At 45.2% G+C, this 21,091-nt stretch overlaps 1 protein-coding gene across 1 annotated transcript in view; it reads left to right on the forward strand.

The window, feature by feature from the left end:
• LOC133116867 (NALCN channel auxiliary factor 1-like) overlaps nt 1–1,275 on the forward strand; it is a 115,978-nt gene extending 114,703 nt beyond the window's left edge. Inside the window, exon 4 of the mRNA XM_061226867.1 lies at nt 965–1,275. Coding sequence (XP_061082851.1) covers nt 965–1,275 — 311 coding nt within the window. The remainder of the gene's footprint in view (nt 1–964) is intronic.
• The last annotated feature ends 19,816 nt before the right edge of the window (nt 1,276–21,091 follow it).

The raw sequence follows: 21,091 nt of genomic DNA on the forward strand, positions 1-21,091 counted from the left end.
GTTATCGACCAATAATAGCTAAAAGAGGACTTACGGGCATTGGCCAATAATCTACGATTTGCCGGATAAATTCCACAACATACTGGAGTACATTTACACACAGAGGAATGTGCTCAAAAAAGCATAATCATGGTCATCGGAACTTCTTCTGTATTAGTTGTTTTTCATTTGTTGTTTTCACCAAACACCCTTCAGCCTAATGCTCTCCGTTTAATAATAAATTAGAATTTAAATATGATGTTATGTGTTCTAGATAATGACACCAGTATTACCATACCATCCATCCCTGTTATGATTCCCAGTGGTGTGTGTACACGTAATGAAAACCGGGCCATTCCACACCTGGTAGGATGCTGGTAGAGAATTATGAGATCGAAAACTCCTGAAAACTTGAGCTTCATACTCCATTTATTTATTATTATTATTTTCTGGGAGAGCCATTTAAAGTGCTTTTCCTCACAAAGTTCTGGACCTCTAAAAATCACATTTAAAGTGCTTTCCCTTACTGCAGTGCGTTTTTCCATCGTGATACCTGATTCAAACTGCTCTACTGGCCGGACAAAACAGAGTATGAAGCTCAAAGTTTCAAGAGTTCTATATCTCACCATCATTAAAAAGAGGAACATCCAGGAGGTGCTGTGGTGTAGCCTCCTGGAGTTGGCCTGGAACGGCCCAATGCCTTAAAAATGGAGCCGACATTAGTTCAGGAGGTAAGGGCGGTCACCTGGCAGCCGGTTCGATCCCCCGCCCTGGGTGTGTGGAAGTGTCCCTCAGCAACACACCTAACCCGCCATTAGCTCAGCTTGGCCCCAAGCATGGCACCCTATTGCCATGAGCGTGTATGTGTGTGAATGTGTGTACGGGCGAATGAGAGGCACCAATTGTAAAGCGCTACACGAATGCAGTCCGTTTACCGTTTCGTTATTTGACTTTTGGGGGGGGGGTTTTCGTCTCTCCTCCTCAGGGCTTTGGGAGAGGCACGCGGTCGCCGTGGAGACGGAGTGCTGCGCGGTGCGGTGGGACTTCCCGCCCGACGGCCGGGCCGCGGCGGCCGGGGCGGCGCCGCAAAGGACTCACCCCGCCTGCCTGCACCGCACCTCCGTCAGCTCCTCGGCAGCCTGCAGGCTGTGCGGCAGCAGGCTGAAGCTCTGCACGCTGGTCCTGGTCCTCCTACACACTGCGGTCATTCTCAGCGCCGCGCAGAACTCCACCGGCCTCGGCCTGGACCTGGGACCACTTTCCCCTATGGAGGAGACCTCCCCCAGTGAGGAGTGAGGGGGGGTTTCCCCCCCCCCCCCCCCCCGACCCCCCCGCCAAGAGCCATGTCCACCCCGCCCCACCCCCCCCCCAGGAACCCTGCGCCACGCCCGCCGCACAGCCTTCTGGGTAACGGAGGCGGAGGAAACGGGAGATGAACACTAAGGCTGCGTTTTCGGAACCGCACGCTCGGCGTACTGCTGGTACTACGTTTCCACGGAGATCGGCCTGAGTTGTAGTACTAGCGGTACGCTAGTTAGTTGTGCGCTTTCGAACGCGGCCACAGAGACGTGCGACCGGAATCGACAACGAACAGCGCGCCATCGCCGCCCTTGTGGAGCGTAAACAACGAGGCTTCTCTAGAACCGAGTTCTCTCACAGAGTTTTTCTAGATTTGCGTTTGACAGTTCTGGATTTATTTTGCACTAGATTGCGACAGATTTTTTTTTTTTTTTTTGGGAAACGTATCTTTGCTTGTTCTGTTTGTCATAAAGTTTTTGGGTGAAAGAGGGTGGTTCTGGGATATGATTGAGGAAAGTCAAAAGTGCACCTGCAAACAAATGTCTGTGTTTGTATATCCCCATGTGTCTTTTTGGGTTGTTTTTATCATTTGAAAAGCTCACACATCCCTACACACACACACTCACACACACACACACACACACTAACACATACACACAGAAGTTCATCCGTGTTTTCAAATGTGTTTCATAATAGAAGGCATAAAGACGTTCGAGCACACGCTTTGACATTCTCTGTGACCTTGGTTTCTGCATGTACGGATCATGACATCATTTCCTGTGGCCCCTCACCCAAGGTACGTTCCGTCCCTCAGCGACTCCCGCCAGGCAGCGGGTTTCAGAACGAGAGAACGAACAGTAGCAGATTCGCAAGCTCGCTAGCTCAGCAACAGGGGACAGACGAGGTTAGTGGCTGAGGTAAACCTCCTGCAGACAGCAGCTGCCCTCCAGGCATCGATGAGGGAAGGAAGGTATCCTGGGCGTGGCACCACCCATCACAGGAAAAGGGTCAAAATGAGGCTGAAACGGAAACTGGCGCACGATGGGAACTGAGGTTGTCCAGTTTGGCGAGAGCTTGAAAACCCTTTTCAATGTTCAAGTACATTTTTCAAAAAGCTAGTCTTGTTTGTTTTCTGTTGTGTAGTTACACGTGGTCCCTGCAGGTCCCGGTAGTGTATGCGTCCATCCTCACACGTTTTACTTCCATGGGAGTTCCTAGTCCAAATGAGCAGCAACTTGGGGGGGAAAAAAACAGGGGCCTTTGCTCAAAAGTATAGCGGAGTACTGTGTGTCGGTTTTAATGCCATGTCACACTACTATGAAAATGAGAAAGGTTTAACTCTTGTCTTATGTTAGCTTACCTGAGACCTGTGTGTAGATCTGTTCGTGAATCCAAGAAGTAGATGGAAGTGGGTCGTTATTTAATTTCATTGGTTTGTTTTTAACAATCTTGCATTGAAAAAAGGGCTTACAAAACGTTTACACACACACACACACACACACACGCACTAACTCTCCTTTGCACACCTTTAAGTTACAGATATGCATGTAGCTTCGGACAGTCTGTCAAACTAGCAGGCTTCGCTGATGATGATGATGATGATGGCCCATCTCTACAGAGAAACGACAGCGCCAGAGGGTAGAGGAGTCTTTAGCGTGAAGTTGCACGCGCAACAGAAACGGTCAGTAAGGGCTGATTTTATGCCGTTTCCTTTCCGTTCATACGGGATGACCACTGTGGCCGTGGCGCACCAGGAAACCTTTTTAAACGGCAGCATACGATGTGAAAGAGCGAACAAGCACGGCACCGCACTTGCTCCGTGTATTTGGACGAAAGTGGTTGTAATGCCGGAATCTGTTGATTAAACGAGCAACAATAAATTCAAATGGAAGAGTTGGAAGATGGATGCATTTCTACATTTACGATACAAGGTACGTTTCAATTAGAGTGAAAGTTTATTTTCAATTTACTGCACCTTGCTCATAAAATGAACTATGATTAAAACGCTACAACTTATCGACTGTTCAGGAAAATGCAAATAGTCCAAATGCCCATTAAGGCAAACGGAAGCCATTTAATGTCCACGCAAAATGTACTTGGGTGCATTAAAAACAAACCACTGTCACATAAGTCATTCACTCATTGCCATCACACGCTGGGGGTGCTTGCCGAAATGACCAGGCAGGCTTACCACTCTGCTTCTGACAAAAAGCATGTCTGTGGCTCTTTCAAACACAAGCAGATGTAGTTTATAGCACTCCAAGGTATATTCACAACAACTTTAAAACGGAGTTGTATGTATTGTTATTTTTTTTTTTTACAATAATTTTATTGTGACACAAATTAATTTCGTTGTCACCACCCGGACCACTCCACCGTCTCAGTTCGTTGTTATTCAGTACGACTCCAGAGTATGTTGCAAGTATGGCTCACTACGAGTCTGGGTGGCCTATAGGTTCTCACGCTAAACAGACACAGTGCTGCTTAACTCACGGTTCTTTTGGAGGTTGTAGATTCACTCTTAACTCCAGTGTTGATGAGAGAGAGAGAGAGAGAGGGAGAGAGAGAGAGAGCGATCTGAACAGCATTAATTATTAAACAACCCTGCTTTTGACCGAAACACTGCACTACATTCCTGATTCACAGGTGAGAATACAACTGCACATGATGGACTATGAAAATCTAAAATACATGCGATGATTTTATTAAAACCATAGAGCTAAAAGAAAATCAGAAAATAGGGATTTTAAATATATGGTCCAAAAACCAGTCTAATTTATGATGGGATATGCAAATTGTGTGTATCGGTAAACAGATTATTTGGTGTATTAAACAATCTAAAGATAAAGGGTAAATATTTGCCATTTATTCAGTCACATATTTATTTTTGAATTATTTGTAGATGTTCTTGCCTAGATAACCTTGAGACATTTTCATAAACTCGCCTTAACTGTATAATTCAGGAGCAGGACTGTTAGACACTCTAGTCACATAAACTGCATATAGATAGACTCCTTTCTGTTGTATGCTAGTCACTGCAGTATCCAGTGTAATTAGACAATGTTTATACCCACCGAGAAGGGCTTTAGGAAGGCCATCACAAGCTTGTGCAAGTGGTAATTATTTCAACTACTTTCCTTTGAAGAACACAACAAGAGACAATCTAAATGTAATTTTAAAAAAATCTCTATGTACTTAATATGTTCAGCAGTTTTGGAACTTATTGAAATATGACATTTAACAGGAAGTACATTATTTTAAAGAAAAATCTAATCAGTCCAAATTAAAGAAAGTAAAGTAAAGTGACTGGAAGGTGGTTCACATTCGCTGCTGTTCTTGGGAGGCTAAACAGTGCTCTCAGTTCACGGGCTTCGAGCATTGGGCAGGAAGGAATGTTGTAAATGCATTTTGACCTTTGCAGTTGATTCTGGGTCAGAATAAAAGAGAATGCCCCCAGTGGCTGGGGTTGGTACTGCGGGTGGGAGACCTGATGCTGGGCCTGTTTTGAAGGTTGTGAAAGAACTGGGGCATCAGGATATGGGGGGCACAAACGGAGGGGGAAAGGGGATTTATATGCAGAGATGCATTTACATTATAGTGCAGAATTTTATACATTGAATAAAACATGTAATTATATTAACATTTTAATGTTTGCCTTCATCCTTATTATACAATTTGTACAAAACATATATTTTTCAAGCTGAAAAAAATGGTTGGGACTATTTTTCCCTGACAGTGATCTGTTCAGTTTATTACAACTATAGTATCATTTCATAATGCATTTCTTTATCTATTGCCCAATGCCAGGCAAAAACCACGTGGAGCAGTCTGTGGGAAAATGAGGCAGTCGGGGGGAATAACAGATGACACTCCATCTTGTGTAATTAAAGTGTAATGGCTTCCAGGACAGCCCATGCACACCAGAACCCACAATGCAAATCATACAAACACACATTTTAAATACACATTTTTAAAGTGTAAAATCCATGCATTCATTTTTCATAGTTTCTCGGACTCACTGACTCTACATTTCTCGCACATAACTCGCAGATGGAGATCTAGGTTTCCTCAAAATTGTATCCAGTGGTATTTTTTCGTCTTTGGATGGACCATAACATTGTAGTTTTTGGGTGATTGTAATGTTTTAAGGAATTATTTCCACCTTCAAGCAGTGCAGATTTCTCAGATTTCTCCTGGAACACGAATGGACAGTAATCTCCACGTGAACTCGTATTTTCTGCCGTTTAGAAACGAGAGGAGGGTTGGCATGGGAAAGGGAGTGCGGCTGTCATACGTCTGAGGCGCTCAGAAGACTCACGTAAATAACCGGGGGAAAACAACCTCTTCTCTCAATGGTAGACCACAGAATTAACTTGCTTCATGTTGTCTGTTAACGGAGCAGTGATATTGTTAAACATCTCCTCATGCTTTACCCACTACTTTCCAGAAATTAATTTTACATTTGAGTACTTTAATATTATTATTTATTAATATTCTTCGGAGATGTAATACACATTCTGTTTTTTAAAAATATATATTATTTCAGTTTTAGTGTGATTTTGAGTGGCCCAGAACGACCAGCTGGCTTCACAGTGGCTGGTATGGGTGTTGCGTTACATGTTAATCAGCTGACTCTTTTATCTAAAGCGACCTACGGTTAATTAGACTAAGCAGGAGGCAATCCTCTCCTGGAGCAATGCGGGGTTAAGGGCCTCGCTCAAGGGCCCGTCCGCTGTGCGGATCTTATCGGGCGACACCATTTCGTTTTGTGGCAGAAAGGAAGGAAACGCACCTGAGGTCCCTCCGAAGCTGGCTGGATGACAGAGCTGTTTCCAGAGGCTGTGGGAGTGGCCAGATTCATTTCACAGCCTTTACTCAGAGTTATAAACGTAAACACTGGCCTTTATTCTGCCACTACTTCTTTCCTTCAGCACAGCGGTCTCAGGATGCACGCCTTGTAGGAAACGGTTCCACTTTACGAACACAAATTCTACATAATATCGTGAAGAATAATCAGGCAATAGACACAAAGTCACAGCCCCTGGAGGTGTGACACCACGAGCTGCGAGCTGCGAGCTGTGAGCTCCTGACTGCCTCGACGCCTGCCACTGAAAGGCCAGCGGGTTGCCAGAAACTTCTGTAAATATTTTAAATATTGTTTATCTCACACAAAAACAGGCTGCACTAAAACTGAACTGATATAATAATTTAAAAAAACCCCACCAAAAACCAAACTGTCCTTAAGCCTCAAATGAACTTAAAGCAAAAAGAACTGGGCATGATATCTCTTACACTGATTCTACCAGAAAAAAACAAACAAAAAAAAAACAGGCGCTATCATGACTCCAAATTCTATTTTTAATAGAGATTCTCCTTATAAGACTGATTAAGCTTAATCTCAGCATGTCCATGAAACCGGCCTGCAATTTGCCACAAACATACAGAGTATCCAGGGCATGTATTTTATGATGATTTGGATATTGTTCTAATCTTTTTATCGCATATGGAGGGCATAATAGGTTGTGACATAGGTAAAGGGAAAGGTAGCCATGCCCTGGCCGCTGGACAGTCTGAGAGGACATGAACAGTCGCTCTCCACTCGTGTGGCAGAGGAAGTCACCAGCTGTTCAGAGACCCTCAGAACGTGAGCGGCACTGGGCATTGCACTAGCTACAGTTGGATCAGTAATCAATGCGATCATATCAATAACACAACGTAGTCACACGATGCAATAAGCGTACATGAATTGGCACAAACTAATGTCGGTGTGAGCATTAATTAATTGATATACAAATACATTAATTAAGCATGAAATGTGCTTTTCATTAGTTAATCTATTTGTTAGCTACTAACTAATGTGTTCCTTATATAAATATGTGTACATTAGCAACCATAGGATAAACGTATAATTAGTTAACCATTAACAAATATATTAACTGTATTTTATTCCAATATAAATTGGAATTAGCTGATATTGTTGTTAATGTTTACATAAATTAATGATATACAAATATGTACACATACATATTAACGTCTCAGTAGTTAGTTCAGAACTACATTAGTTCATGCTAATTCATGGAACCTTACTGTATGATGTTCATTTCAAAACATTTCCTCTATCTCGAGTCAGTACATTTCTAATAATAGCTTCTTATTTGGCAGATGCTTTTATCCAAAGCGACTGACAGTTGATTAGACTAAGCAGAGGACAATCCCCCACCTGGAGAAATGTCGGAGTAAGGGCCTTGCTCAACGGCCCAACAGCTGTGAAGATTTTTTTGTGGCTACACCGGGGCTTGAACCACCGACCTTCTGGGTCCCAGTCAAGCACCATCGCCACTATAGTACAACCTGCCCCTTTCTGATTTCGCCTGTCTCTGTTTTTGTAAACTTTGGTATTTTTCTTGTAATCCACCTTCGCAACACGCTTTGTTTTTACATAAAAACAGTGTATGTGTGTGTGTGCGTGTGTGTGTGTGTCTGTGCCACCCTCCATCATTTTTGGCTAAAGAAATGTCAGGATTTTTTAAACTGCTGTTCTCAGTCCTGTGGATCTATGCAGCTGACTCCTGTCTGTATGTTGTAACATTTCACCAGAGCTCTGCTACGCGTTTGTTTCCTTTTTATTTGAAAGCAATAATACATACAATTACTCATCAGTTAAAATTATAAACAGGCCCTTAAAATAAAGTCAAGTAAAGGGCAAATTATTATTATCATTTTGACTATTATTATAAAGGTATATTGTAATAGGATAGATGCTTTAGTTCAGTATCTACCTTTTTTTTACTAACTTTGATGAAATTATTTATAAGCAGCAAATGAGGAATGGAAAATACAGCAACTATTATTAAAATGATGTTCTGATGAAAATAAAGACAGAGATACTCAATATGGTTGACTGGCCTGGGATATCTGGGGTGGTGTGTGGGGTATTCATATATATATATATATATATATATATATATATATATATATATATATATACACACATAGACGTATATACATGTCTATATATATATATATATATATATATATATATATATATATATATATATATATATATATATATATATATACAGTATGTTCAGTACTGACCAGCAATGCAGCAGTTACCCACAATGCACTGTTCACCCACAATGCAGCATTTACCCACAATGCACTGTTTTTCTGCCTGGTGCTATTACAAAGATTAAACAAATAATAGTCTTGGATATTTGTCACCAGGACTGATAAGAACTTTCTGTAGATTTACAGTTCCTTCTGATCAGTTTTTTGTTTTCTCCAAAAAATTCATTTTAGAATGTAAAAATTATTCCTGCTCCTAATTCACAAATTCAAAATGTTCATTTTGTCCTGCATGGAATATTTTGGGCCTCTGTCCAGGCTGGTAATTCACGGGCTGAGTGGCAAAATGGAGGTTATGTCAATAAAGACATTACATTACATTACATTACGTGGCATTTAGCAGACGCTCTTATCCAGAGCGACGTACAACAAAGTGCAAATCAATCACAAAGACATTTGGTGCTGTGCTAATTTAATATTGAATGAAACATTTAACCAGCCGAAAGCATATGAGCATGTTGGGGCAACCCAAATTCATGCTGGATGTGCATATTGGTGAGGTAACCGATCGGGGTTGCCCTTACGGGGCAGACAAGAATGGCTAGAGGCTCGTCGCTGAATGCTAAGAGAGAGAGAGACCATCCCTACACATCAAATTGTCCAAGGTCTGTGTTTTTTTAGATCAATACTGGTTTAAAGGCTTAAAGAATGAAACAAACACCCACAAATAGTTTATTGCACTTAAACGATCCTCCAAGTACACGAGACTCCACACACGATATTATCAAAATTCAGTCGGACGGCTTAATTTCACAATTATGCCATGACTGCAAAAATACACCCTACATCAGAAACGTGCAACAAAAATTGCTCCTCAGATGCAGTGTTAGTGTGTGGCCACTAGATGGAGGCAAAACACTGCCTACAAAAGTTTATGGCCTAAGAACAAGCCATACACCGAACAGACTCCATCTCTACAAATCCGCAAATAACAACAAACAAGTAAAATATGAATGCAGAATAAAGTGAATCATAAATATTATTTTAAGAGCTGCGTTAGTATTGATGAAACTGGATCACTTCGGATGAAGTGCTATAGGGACACATCCATCAGCTCTAAAATCTAATCGAGCGGCTTTCATAGACGATCGCCCCCGGTGGAACATAAGGGAACTGCACGCTATCTCTCTGGAGTTCTGCTCGTTGTGAGAGTGGGGTAGGGGGGTATTCCTGATTTATGAAATAAAGAAAGATCTCACTGAGAGCTGAAAAGCTGTTGCTCGCTTTTGCGTTTCCCTTTTCTGTTTGCTGTTTTAGTTTGTTAGTTAGTTAGTGTTCGTTTGCTATTTTTGCCTGGAACCCGTGACTTTTCATTATTTATTTTGTGTTGGTGTAGGTGCCCCAGCAGTTGGTGTAGTAGTAGCAGCAGCAGCAGCAGCAGTAGCAGCATTTAGAAGAGGGCATAAAACACCCCACGCCTGATGAACTGGTCTTTCTGTTAGATATTTCCCCGTCCGCAGGGAACGCCAGGTTCTGGCCCACATTAGCATCCCGTCCCGTAATGAACGTGGGAGTGTTCATTATCATCATCGCCGGGAGACGTGAAGCTGCCAAAGAGGGCAGTTTTAATGAAGAAGCGTTCAGCGCAGGGAAACAGAGGCCATGTTTTATTCAAACCCCTCCACGGAGGGTTTTGGCAGCGGGGGCGGAGCTGATTAAAGGGCTTTCTGTTCAGGCTAAACGGCGGACACCCCTCCTGAGGGGAACACATCGCCCTCTCTGCAAAGTTTCACTGGGGCTCCCTGGGAGTCATGGAGATGGCCGGCAGTCAGTCAGTCAATCAGTCAGGGAGTCAGTCAGTCAGTCCGTGTGTCAGTCTGTCCATCTGTCAGTCAGTGTGTCAGTGAGTCAGTGAGTCAGTGTGTCAGTCAGTCAGTGAGTCAGCGTGTAAGACAGTCAGTCAGTCAGTCAGACAGTGTGTCAGTCAGTCAATCTGTCAGTCAGTGTGTCAGTCAGTCAGTCTGTCTGTCAATCTGTCAGTCAGTCAGTCAGTCAGTGTGTCAGTCAGCCAGTCAGTGAGTCAGTGTGTCAGTGAGTCTGTGTGTCAGTCAGTCAATCTGTCAGTCAGTGTGTCAGTCAGTCAGTCTGTCTGTCAATCTGTCAGTCAGTCAGTCAGACAGTGTGTCAGTCAGTCAGTCAGTCACTCAGTCAGTCAGACAGACTGGAGAACTCCAAGGTCACAGGTTTGATTCATGACATTACAGACACTTTTATCCAGAGTGCATACCCATAACCTGGGACCAGAAAACCACAGAGGGAAGTACAGCGCTAGAAGTGACCAGATAGATAACAACTTCTGATGAGAACAAGCCTGATTCCACCACCTGTTTCCCAGGTGGGGCGCTGGCATTGTAACAGTGAGAATTTTAGCCCGAATTGCTTCAGTAAATATCCATTTGTATTTGAATGGATTGTATGTACAATGAATGCAAGCTGTGTTTTTTTTATATATCTTGATATGTGTTCCGCACTGTCCCAAACGCTGCTGTTTAATGATTATTAAACGTGTCCCTCAAGCCTCTCACCAGGTGTGGATGCAGGCCAGGGGGTGCACAGCTCCAGTCCTCAGGGGCCGGTCTGCGTACTGTTTTCTGTTTCAACCAATCGCCTTGTTTTTAATTTGCTGACAGCCCTATAAATTACCCTGGTTCAAGCCTGCACTTGAGCACAGTAAAATCATTAGGATGCACTTGCAGTCTGCAGCTGTAGCCGGTACTCATACACACGTCAGATAATTATTTAATTGACTCGATCATGTCATAAGAGCAGAAGTCGGCGTAAAATCCTGAAACGGATCGGCCCTTGTTGTGCTGCCCTGATGTTGGCAAACAGCCGAACGACTGTGCTCATTACATTGCAGGCATTTAGCAGACGCTCTTATCCAGAGCGACGTACAACAAAGTGCAGATCGAACACAGGGACAAGTGTGACGAGGACCCTAGAGGACAGCACGGTTCCGGGTCCTAGCGTGACCATACAGATACAATTGTACAAAAAGTCTGGCTGCTGTTGACCCATTACATTACATTACATTACGTGGCATTTAGCAGACGCTCTTATCCAGAGCGACGTACAACAAAGTGCAAATCAATCACAAGAACAAGTGAGTGCAAAAGTAGACCTGAGAGGACAGTACAGTTCCGAGTCCTAGTGTAAACATACAGAAATTCAGAACCCTTGAAGAGTACAATCAACATTCAAACTAGCATACCACAGTTGGCAGCTAGAATACAACAACAGCCAATAAAAACAACAATACCTATACAAGTAACGATATCTATACATAAGTGCCATTACGGTCTAAGGCTAATCACAGTGATTGTGAGTTGGGGAGGGAAAGGTGTAGCCTGAAGAGATGGGTCTTCAGTCTGCGCTTGAAGGAGGTCAGAGACTCTGCCGTTCTGACATTCACCGGGAGGTCATTCCGCCACCGTGGGACCAGGACAGGCAGCAGTCCTGGAAGGTAACCGCCCCCTCTTACCAGTCAACAGTCCTTTCAGCGGGGTGGCCTGTTCCGTTATTCTGAAGAGCATCGGTGTCTCTGAGAGTTCAAGAGGAGGCCACGCTTCCTTCCGTGCTCGGAAAATCAAACCGGACGTTCGCTCAAAGGCAGCCTGGCTTTGACGGAGCTCCTGCTGGTCAAGGCCACCTTCTCCACAATGTAAACGACATCATCGCCATCTTCTGCAGCTTTGGTCTGGTGTTTTCGTTTCCCACACAAATAATAATAATAATAAAAAAGTCATGTTAAAACAAATTTCAATAGACTGATGGAGTGAATATTCCTGAAGGTTACAGTAGTTTTTGTGGTCACAAAGAAAATGGGGGATTTAGATTATTTAGGTTTATTTAAAACTGTGAACTGTCTGCGTAAAGTTCCCTTTAGTTTTCTGCTCCCCAATTCAGCAAGATATGACCAAAATTATAATAAGATATCTGGCACGTTTCAAATGAGCGCACTCAGCAGGAACATTTACCTTTTTTTGCCGGCTAGAATATGCGCTGAGATAAAATATCAACACCGTGCCTTTCAAAAACATTGACTTAAAAATGTTGAATCAGATTGGATGGAACTTGGCGACGGAGTAATTCCTACAGCGACCTTATTGGCCATCAAATACGACCGTTATCCCACCTCTCAATGGGCGCGGCCTTCAAAATAGTGTAACGCCGCTCGTGAAAAAAAGAAACGCCGAGCGTGATATCGAATGGCGAACATTGGATTCGAAGCGAAGCTTGGAAACGAAGTTGCGCTTATGTGGTATCGAGAGTTTAAAGAAGAGAATACACAAAGGACAGATGCAAAGGTGCCATTCTACTTAACAGGTAAGTTTTTGTTGCCATTTCTTTGCTACAGTACGTAGTAGACTAACTTCTTACATGGCAGTCCTATAGGTCAGGCTACTTGTCAATATCACCCCACAATGTTGTACTTCGCTTATACATTTTTGTAGCAGTTCAATCCGAGTTTTGAAACCGTAAGTGTTGATATATGTCCTAACATTAGTGTAATGTTAGAATGGAACCGAATCGAAACCTTATCGTTATCAAAAGCCTCGTGAAAACCATTTTGCGCAAAACGGCTGAGATTCAATGTGCAGGCCTGCAGAGTAGGGTAATAGCCTATTGTTAAATGTTGACGAAACGAATATCAAGTTGTGCATCATTCTGTGAAGGGAAATTGGGTTAGTCAACAGAAAGGAAAAATAGGCTGCACCTAGTTTAGTAAACATTGTTGAATTATTTATTTTTTAATCCATTAGGTCAAGGTTCATGTAGGCCAAGTTAGATGCCATTCAATTGTTAGCTATTATAATCCTTTGTTATTTATATCACCTATTATTTATTTGTGTAGTGTTTTTGTTCTGGGGTACAAACACTTTCAAATTCAACTGAATCCTGTACTTGGTGTGAGTTTAAAGGCATGTCTTGGAAGGCAATAATGTTGAATGTTCATTTCCTAAAAAATGTTAATGTAATCTGACGCAATCTTTTGTCTACATTCAGATTATGAACTATTTATGAACAATATTATTTGTTAAAAAGATTATGCAATGCCAAATTTGGGTCCCGCCAGAAAATGACAAAAAAGGCGTTGCATATTCAACCAAGTAGTTGGTAAGGTGGAAAGTTTCCGACCAAAATAAAACTTAATGTAGTTCAAAAGGTATAATAGGCCTCCTTATGTATGCTTATGTCAGCTTGTTATAGCTAGTTTACGTGATGTTTTTGTTGTAAGTTACACTGTGACTACACGCTGTGTCATAAAAAGCCTAGAGCTGCTGTGTTCACATCAATGGGTTTTAAAATGCCATGCAGCACAGATGTCTGCCGTTTTGATTGGGCCAGTCGTGTTTGGGTGTGGCCCTTCTCCACCCCTCTCTTGATTCTTACAGGACTGCGGGAGGTTGTTTGTTTTATACCATTACTCAATAAAATGGGGCTTCATTTATCAAGGCTGGTTTCCGTGTGTTTGCGCTCTTCCTCTGATTTACACTGTGACTTAATCCTGGTTGAGTTTGCAATTAGATGTACATTTTAATGAGCCTCCTCTTTGGCTATAAAGATTGCACCAATTCTTGGGTAATTCTTGGGTCACTTCCTAATCTCACCACATGAGGGCGCTGTGATCTCTGCCATGTGCAGTGTGAAAGTGCGCTCTCCGCGAGGCTTTGGATGTGGCACGACTTGTGGGAATGTCGGGTTTTCTCCTGAGGAATGTGTCTGGGAACGCCGGCGTTCCCCGCGCTGACAGGGATTCCCAGCTCTGTGACTCGTGTGTCATCTTCGTGTGGGAAAGGGGGGCTGCCTGTTCGAGCGCTCCGCTTTCTCCTGCAGGGCGCCTCATCGCCCGCGTTGGACGTGAGCGAGATTCTCCGTTCCTTTTCCAGCGTTGTTGCCATGGTTATTTCACTCGTCGTGTCCTTAATGCCATGTTAAACTTTGTTCGTATCGGAGGATAACGACCGGACTTCCGGTTCATCCTCGACTAAAGTCTCCGAGTGCGCGCAATATTTAGAGCAGCAGAATGGGTTTCACTACCTGTTGGGGCAAATCGATTCTACCTTTGACTGAGGATGTTCTTTACTTTAACACCTGTTTAAGCCGAAAAAATAGAAACCATTCACGACATACTATATGCAAGTTGCACAATGGTAGGTTGAGAGAAGCCTGTTGATAAATGATAGTATTCTCAATGTTCCTGATGGGACACCACCATTATACCAGTTTGACTCCCCTGAAGCTATCTTTCTGTACGAATGGACACCATGTGAAATGGCTGTCGGGCAGTTGGAGGTAGTGGTAGATAAGGAACAGTGGTCTGTAAGTCATATAAGTCCAACAGACCAGATAAGATGGATGAGGGCTGAATCTGTGGGAATCCAGAGTTGAGCAGCTTATCTGGACCTGTGCGCTGAGGTGTACCTGTGTGCCTGCAGCCCGTTTTACCTCTGTTTCCGCCAGAGATCCTCCTCTCAGGCTGCCTGTGGCCTCGTGCCTGAGGTGGTTGACTGGGTCCTGAAAGGTCAGTGGTTCAAGCCCCGGTGTGGCCACGATAAGATCTGTGCTGCCGTTGGGCCCTTGAGCAAGGCCACTTAACCCTGGGGGGGGGATTGTCCCCTGCTTAGTCTAATCAACTGTATGTCACTCTGGATAAAAGCACCAGTTAAATAACTGTAATGTAAGGCTTGTCACGTTGCCTGGCCTTCCGGACCTGTTCCCCCCCCACAGTTTAACACACAGAACGGTGGAGAGACAATGCCTCGGGTTACTAAAAAGATCCATAAAAAAAACTAGGACAACGGGACTTGTTACTCAAAGTGCTTTGCTTTAACATTCCCTTTGAAAGCTGCAGCAGTATCAGGGAGCTGTCACTGAGAATTTGCATACGAGTCCTCGTGGCACATTGCTCCCACTCAGTCCTCTCTGAAGAACTGCAGAGCGTACAGTATGAGCTGGAAAAGCACCAGAGCAGAGAGAGCTTTTAAAAAGGATGGAGCAGGCTGGGGTCAGAGTATACTGTCCGTACTACGAGGCTTGGAGCATCGTTGCGGACTTCAGACCTGCTCTGTGCCACCGAGGGCCAATACGCTGTAATGGCTGGTCATTAATATTTGCAGAAGGATTCTGTTGTCTTATTTTATTTTTATTTTTTTTTAAAGTTAGTTTCCGCACTAAATCAAGTAAACTAAAGAGAGTTTTGAAAATGACGATGTAACTCCAGAGCGTCGGTCTCCTGACGAGATGCGAATAAAGACGATGAATGAGGGAGAAGAGGTCCGCGCGGATCGCGCAGTGTGTAGCGAATACGTCACGCTCAATTAACCCGAGCGCGGAGACGGATGCTCGAGACGCCGGGGCTCTCGCGAACGGCAGAGAGAGACGGGCGGAGAGCGCTTTGGCGTGGCGCTAATCGGTCTCTCTTCATTAGCCGTTGTTCCGCGGGCTCTCGCGGCGCGCGGCGGGTGTTGTGGTTCATTAGAGCCGCGGAATAGCGCGCGATGGTGATAATTGAGTTTATGGCTTTTTCCGGGGCGCAGTCTGTTTGTTTAGCTCCTGAGAGGGAGCGATAACACGCGGTTGGCGCGTCTTAAAGGGAGCGCGGCCGCGGGTGCCTCCGTCTTCCCTTCCCCGCGAGCCAGGATGAGAAAGTCGAGGGCTTCTGATCTCTGTCTGCGCGCCGTATGAAACGTGCGCTCGCCTGGTGACGAGGGACAGAGAGGGCGTTTATTTCTTCTCAATACTTAAAAGTGAAAAGGTTCTGAGAGTTTGTAAAGCACAACAGTGCGAGAGTTTAATTACATTAAATTAGTGGCTGATGCTCCTATCCAGAGTAGCACAGAGTGCAAACTCAGTGTTTGAAATAGGAGCAGTGTGTTGTATAGAGGTTAGGATGGAGGGGGGGGGGGGGGGGAGGTTATGCCCATTTTTTGTCAGCACAAACAAAATATCAAACTCTGAGAAATTGTTTTTGAAAGATTCAAGGTGCGAGTTTTCATGATTTACAAACATCCCCTGCCACAGTAAGGTGCAGCCATTGCCTCAGTAAAAAAGCGTGATTAAAAACCTGTGTACTGCTGGAAGAGAAGCTGAAATGCATGTACGGGGCCATCAAAAAATGTGTGGTAATCATACAGGGCGGGGGCGACCTGGGGTGGTGGGGGCCCCACTGCAGTCTTCTCTTGGGGCCCAGGATCCCTGCTGGAGCCCCGACCAGCAGAAGAATAAGAGACCACAGGCCAAGCACAATGCACATCATTATTAGATCATTAAGAAGTGATTAAATGGTAAATGGCTGGCATTTACATTGCGCCTTTATCCAAAGCGCTGTACAACTGATGCTTCTCATTCACCCATTCGCACAGACACACACAGTCACACACCAATGGCGATTGGCTGCCATGCAAGGCACCAACCAGCTCGTCAGGAGCATTTGGGGGTTAGGTGTCTTGCTCAGGGACTCTTCGACACACCCAGGACGGGATTGAAACGGCAACCCTCCGACTGCCAGACGACTGCTCTTACCGCCTGAGCCAATGTCACCCCGTGAGTATGATAGGCTAAAAACTGCTATCATTACATTACTGTTACATTACAACAACTGTGGTTGGGTATCTAATGAGAGCTGGGCTTGGGAGGAACAGAGATTGTGCAGATTTAACATGAACATTGAAATAATCATAAAAAACGTTGGGGGGGATTTCACTAATTGGCATATTCCTCAAAAACATTGAATTTAGTTGAGGTAGCTCCACCCTTGCCAGGATGGAGGAGGATAGAGGGGGATGGAGAAGGATGGAGGAGGATGGAGGAGGAGTCTGGGAGGGGGAGATGGGGGGCAGGGGGAGTCTGGGAGGGGGAGATGGGGGAGTCTGGGAGTGGGAGGTGGGGGTGTGATCGGAGGCTGGAGACGGGTCAGACTCTGAGGCTGGAGACGGGTCAGAGACTCTGAGGCTGGAGACGGGTCAGAGACTCTGAGGCTGGAGACGGGTCAGAGACTCTGAGGCTGGAGACGGGTCAGAGACTCTCTGAGGCTGGAGACGGGTCAGAGACTCTGAGGCTGGAGACGGGTCAGAGACTCTGAGGCTGGAGACGGGTCAGAGACTCTGAGGCTGGAGACGGGTCAGAGACTCTGAGGCTGGAGACAGGTCAGACTCTCTGAGGCTGGAGACGGGTCAGACTCTCTGAGGCTGGAGACGGGTCAGAGACTCTGAGGCTGGAGACGGGTCAGACTCTCAGAGCTGGAGACGGGTCAGAGACTCTGAGGCTGGAGACGGGTCAGACTCTGAGGCTGGAGACGGGTCAGAGACTCTGAGGCTGGAGACGGGTCAGACTCTCTGAGGCTGGAGACGGGTCAGAGACTCTGAGGCTGGAGACGGGTCAGACTCTCAGAGCTGGAGACGGGTCAGAGACTCTGAGGCTGGAGACGGGTCAGACTCTGAGGCTGGAGACGGGTCAGAGACTCTGAGGCTGGAGACGGGTCAGACTCTCTGAGGCTGGAGACGGGTCAGACTCTCTGAGGCTGGAGACGGGTCAGAGACTCTGAGGCTGGAGACGGGTCAGACTCTCAGAGCTGGAGACGGGTCAGAGACTCTGAGGCTGGAGACGGGTCAGAGACTCTGAGGCTGGAGACGGGTCAGACTCTCTGAGGCTGGAGACGGGTCAGACTCTCTGAGGCTGGAGACGGGTCAGACTCTCTGAGGCTGGAGACGGGTCAGAGACTCTGAGGCTGGAGACGGGTCAGACTCTCTGAGGCTGGAGACGGGTCAGAGACTCTGAGGCTGGAGACGGGTCAGACTCTCTGAGGCTGGAGACGGGTCAGACTCTCTGAGGCTGGAGACGGGTCAGACTCTCTGAGGCTGGAGACGGGTCAGAGACTCTGAGGCTGGAGACGGGTCAGAGACTCTGAGGCTGGAGACGGGTCAGAGACTCTGAGGCTGGAGACGGGTCAGAGACTCTGAGGCTGGAGACGGGTCAGAGACTCTCTGAGGCTGGAGACGGGTCAGACTCTCTGAGGCTGGAGACGGGTCAGAGACTCTGAGGCTGGAGACGGGTCAGACTCTCAGAGCTGGAGACGGGTCAGAGACTCTGAGGCTGGAGACGGGTCAGAGACTCTGAGGCTGGAGACGGGTCAGACTCTGAGGCTGGAGACGGGTCAGAGACTCTGAGGCTGGAGACGGGTCAGACTCTCTGAGCTGGAGACGGGTCAGACTCTCAGAGCTGGAGACGGGTCAGACTCTCAGAGTGGACCGCAGGCCCGGTCAGTGTGCACTGCCTCCATGTGAGAGCAGAGACTAATAATAACCCATTCTCACATTAACGGCTCCGGAGTGATGTCTGCACTCACAGGCCATCACCACAGTAATGCTGTGTGAGTCATGCAGTGCACATGACCATGTGTGTGTGCTTGTGTGTGTGTGTGTGTGTGTGTGTGCGTGTGTCTGCATGTGTGCGTGTGTCTGCATGTGTGCGTGTGTCTGCATGTGTGCGTGTGTCTGCATGTGTGCGTGTCTGTCTGTGTGTGTGTGTCTGTGTGTGTGTGAGGGTGTGTGCATGTGCGTGTAAGAATGTGATGTGTGGGTGTGTGAGAATGTGAGATGTGTGTGGGTGTCAGCGTGTCAGCGTGTGAGTGTGTGAGTGTGCGGGTGATGCACCTTTCTCACTGAAGCTTCTTCTATTTAATGTGACCGATTGCATTATTTCACATTTTCCGTCATTTTCTCATATGTAATTGGACATTTTATTTCAGTACTCAGGAACGGCTGACAGGCAGGCCCTCCTCACTCACTTTAACACACACTTGCGAGATCACACTCACCTCTCACACACACACACACACACACGCACACAATCAGATGTTGATTGATTGAAGGAGATTGGAGATGGCAATCAAGCCCACTTGTAAAAGTTTTTCATTTGTCAATCATTCCTCATTATTTTATTATTTTAAAATGCTGTGTCTATATATAAAACAACAGAGGAAATGTGTTAATATGGGCACAGTAAGTTTTTCTATCTTCATTCCTTATTTAGTTAATTCATTCATTAATTTAAGGAAGATGTTCTCGCAGGTGTTCAACTTGACTGAAAATTGCTCAGATTTGTCATTCATTACTCATACACATTCCTTACATTTCAGGATGTTCTGGTCTCTTCCCATGCCTGTGTGATTATTATTATTATTATTATTATTATTATTATTATTAATATTATTATTATTAATATCATTGATATTAATATTATACAGTAAACCATCAGAAATAAACATGGACTGACCAGTCATGTGGATGGCTGTGTATTAGAGGAATCAGCTTGTGCCACCATCATTATCACGGACGGGGAAATGCAGTGTCACACACAAGTGTGTCGCGTTGTCACTCTTCAGGAGACTGGCAGTGCTGTGGAAGTACTGTGACTCAGCACTGTCACTGAAGGACAAAATCACCAAAAATGGCAGGACTGGACAGGAGATGTATTTAGCTGCTGTCGTAAAGAGGTCCTATTTAGTATCATTTCATTTAAACTAAGGTTTGTTGCTAAAAATTGAGTACAGGATTCCCATCACTGAAGAGTTTGAATTGGTTCATGTGCGTGTGTTTGTATGTGTGTGTGTGTGCGCGTGTGCATGTCTGCGTTTGTGTGTGCCTGTTTGTGTGTTAGTGTGTGTTTGTGTGTGTGTGTGTGTGTGTGTGTGTTTGTGTGTGCGCATTTGGGTGCGTGTGCGTGCGTTTGGGTGCCTGTTTGTGTGTGTGTGTGTGCGTGTGCGCCTGTTTGTGTGTGTGTGTGTGTGTGTGTGTGTGTGTTTGTGTGTGTGTGTTTGCATGCGTGTGTGTGCGCGTGTGTGCGCACGTGTGTGTGTGTGCGCATTTGGGTGCGCACGTGTGGGTGTGGGTGTGCATTTGGGTGCGCGTGTGTGTGTGTGTGTGTGCGTGTGTGTGTGTGTGTGTGTGTGCGTTTGTGTGTGTGTGTGCATTTGGGTGTGAGAGTGTGTGTGAGAGTGTGTGTGAGAGTGTGTGTGAGAGTGTGTGTGAGAGTGTGTGTGAGAGTGTGTGTGAGAGTGTGTGTGTGTGTGTGTGTGTGTGCGTAAGCCTGGCCTTTCTGTCCTTCCCCAAAACCGAGCGGTGGATCCATACAGTGAGAAAATTCAACAACAACAACTACATCTAAAACAGCAACAACACGCCAACGTGGCATCAAGAAGGAAGAACTAAATAAAAACAGTTGTCTCACAGTTAAGTCAGCTCATGCAGTAGGCAGTTGTATTGCAGATATTAAACATTGGCATATTTCAATTGAATTGATATCTTTCATTTCACCTTTTGTCAACAACTGTGTTAGAGAATATTGGATTGTATTGGACAACCAGACGAACATACAGACTGAATAGATGAAAAGAGTTTGAAAAGTACATATTGATTTAAAAAGTAGAAGTATATCTGGGAAGGAAAAGTCAGTTTGTTATGGTCGAAGGTGCACTGGTTTCTCTTGGGTGGACAGAGAGGTAACTCATTCAGTATTCATAGGGACGGGGCTCAAAGTCTCTCACTCACCTCAAACCAATCCATTCAGCCTGGAGAGGAGGGTGCCTTCTCTTATATTAGGAGAGCCGACCACGCAACACTGAGGATTCAACCCTGCCAGAGTACAGGTTCTAGAACACTGAATACTCAACCCTGCCAGAGTA

The sequence above is a fragment of the Conger conger genome, chromosome 17 (genome assembly GCF_963514075.1).
Source record: "Conger conger chromosome 17, fConCon1.1, whole genome shotgun sequence".
Lineage (NCBI taxonomy): Eukaryota > Metazoa > Chordata > Actinopteri > Anguilliformes > Congridae > Conger > Conger conger.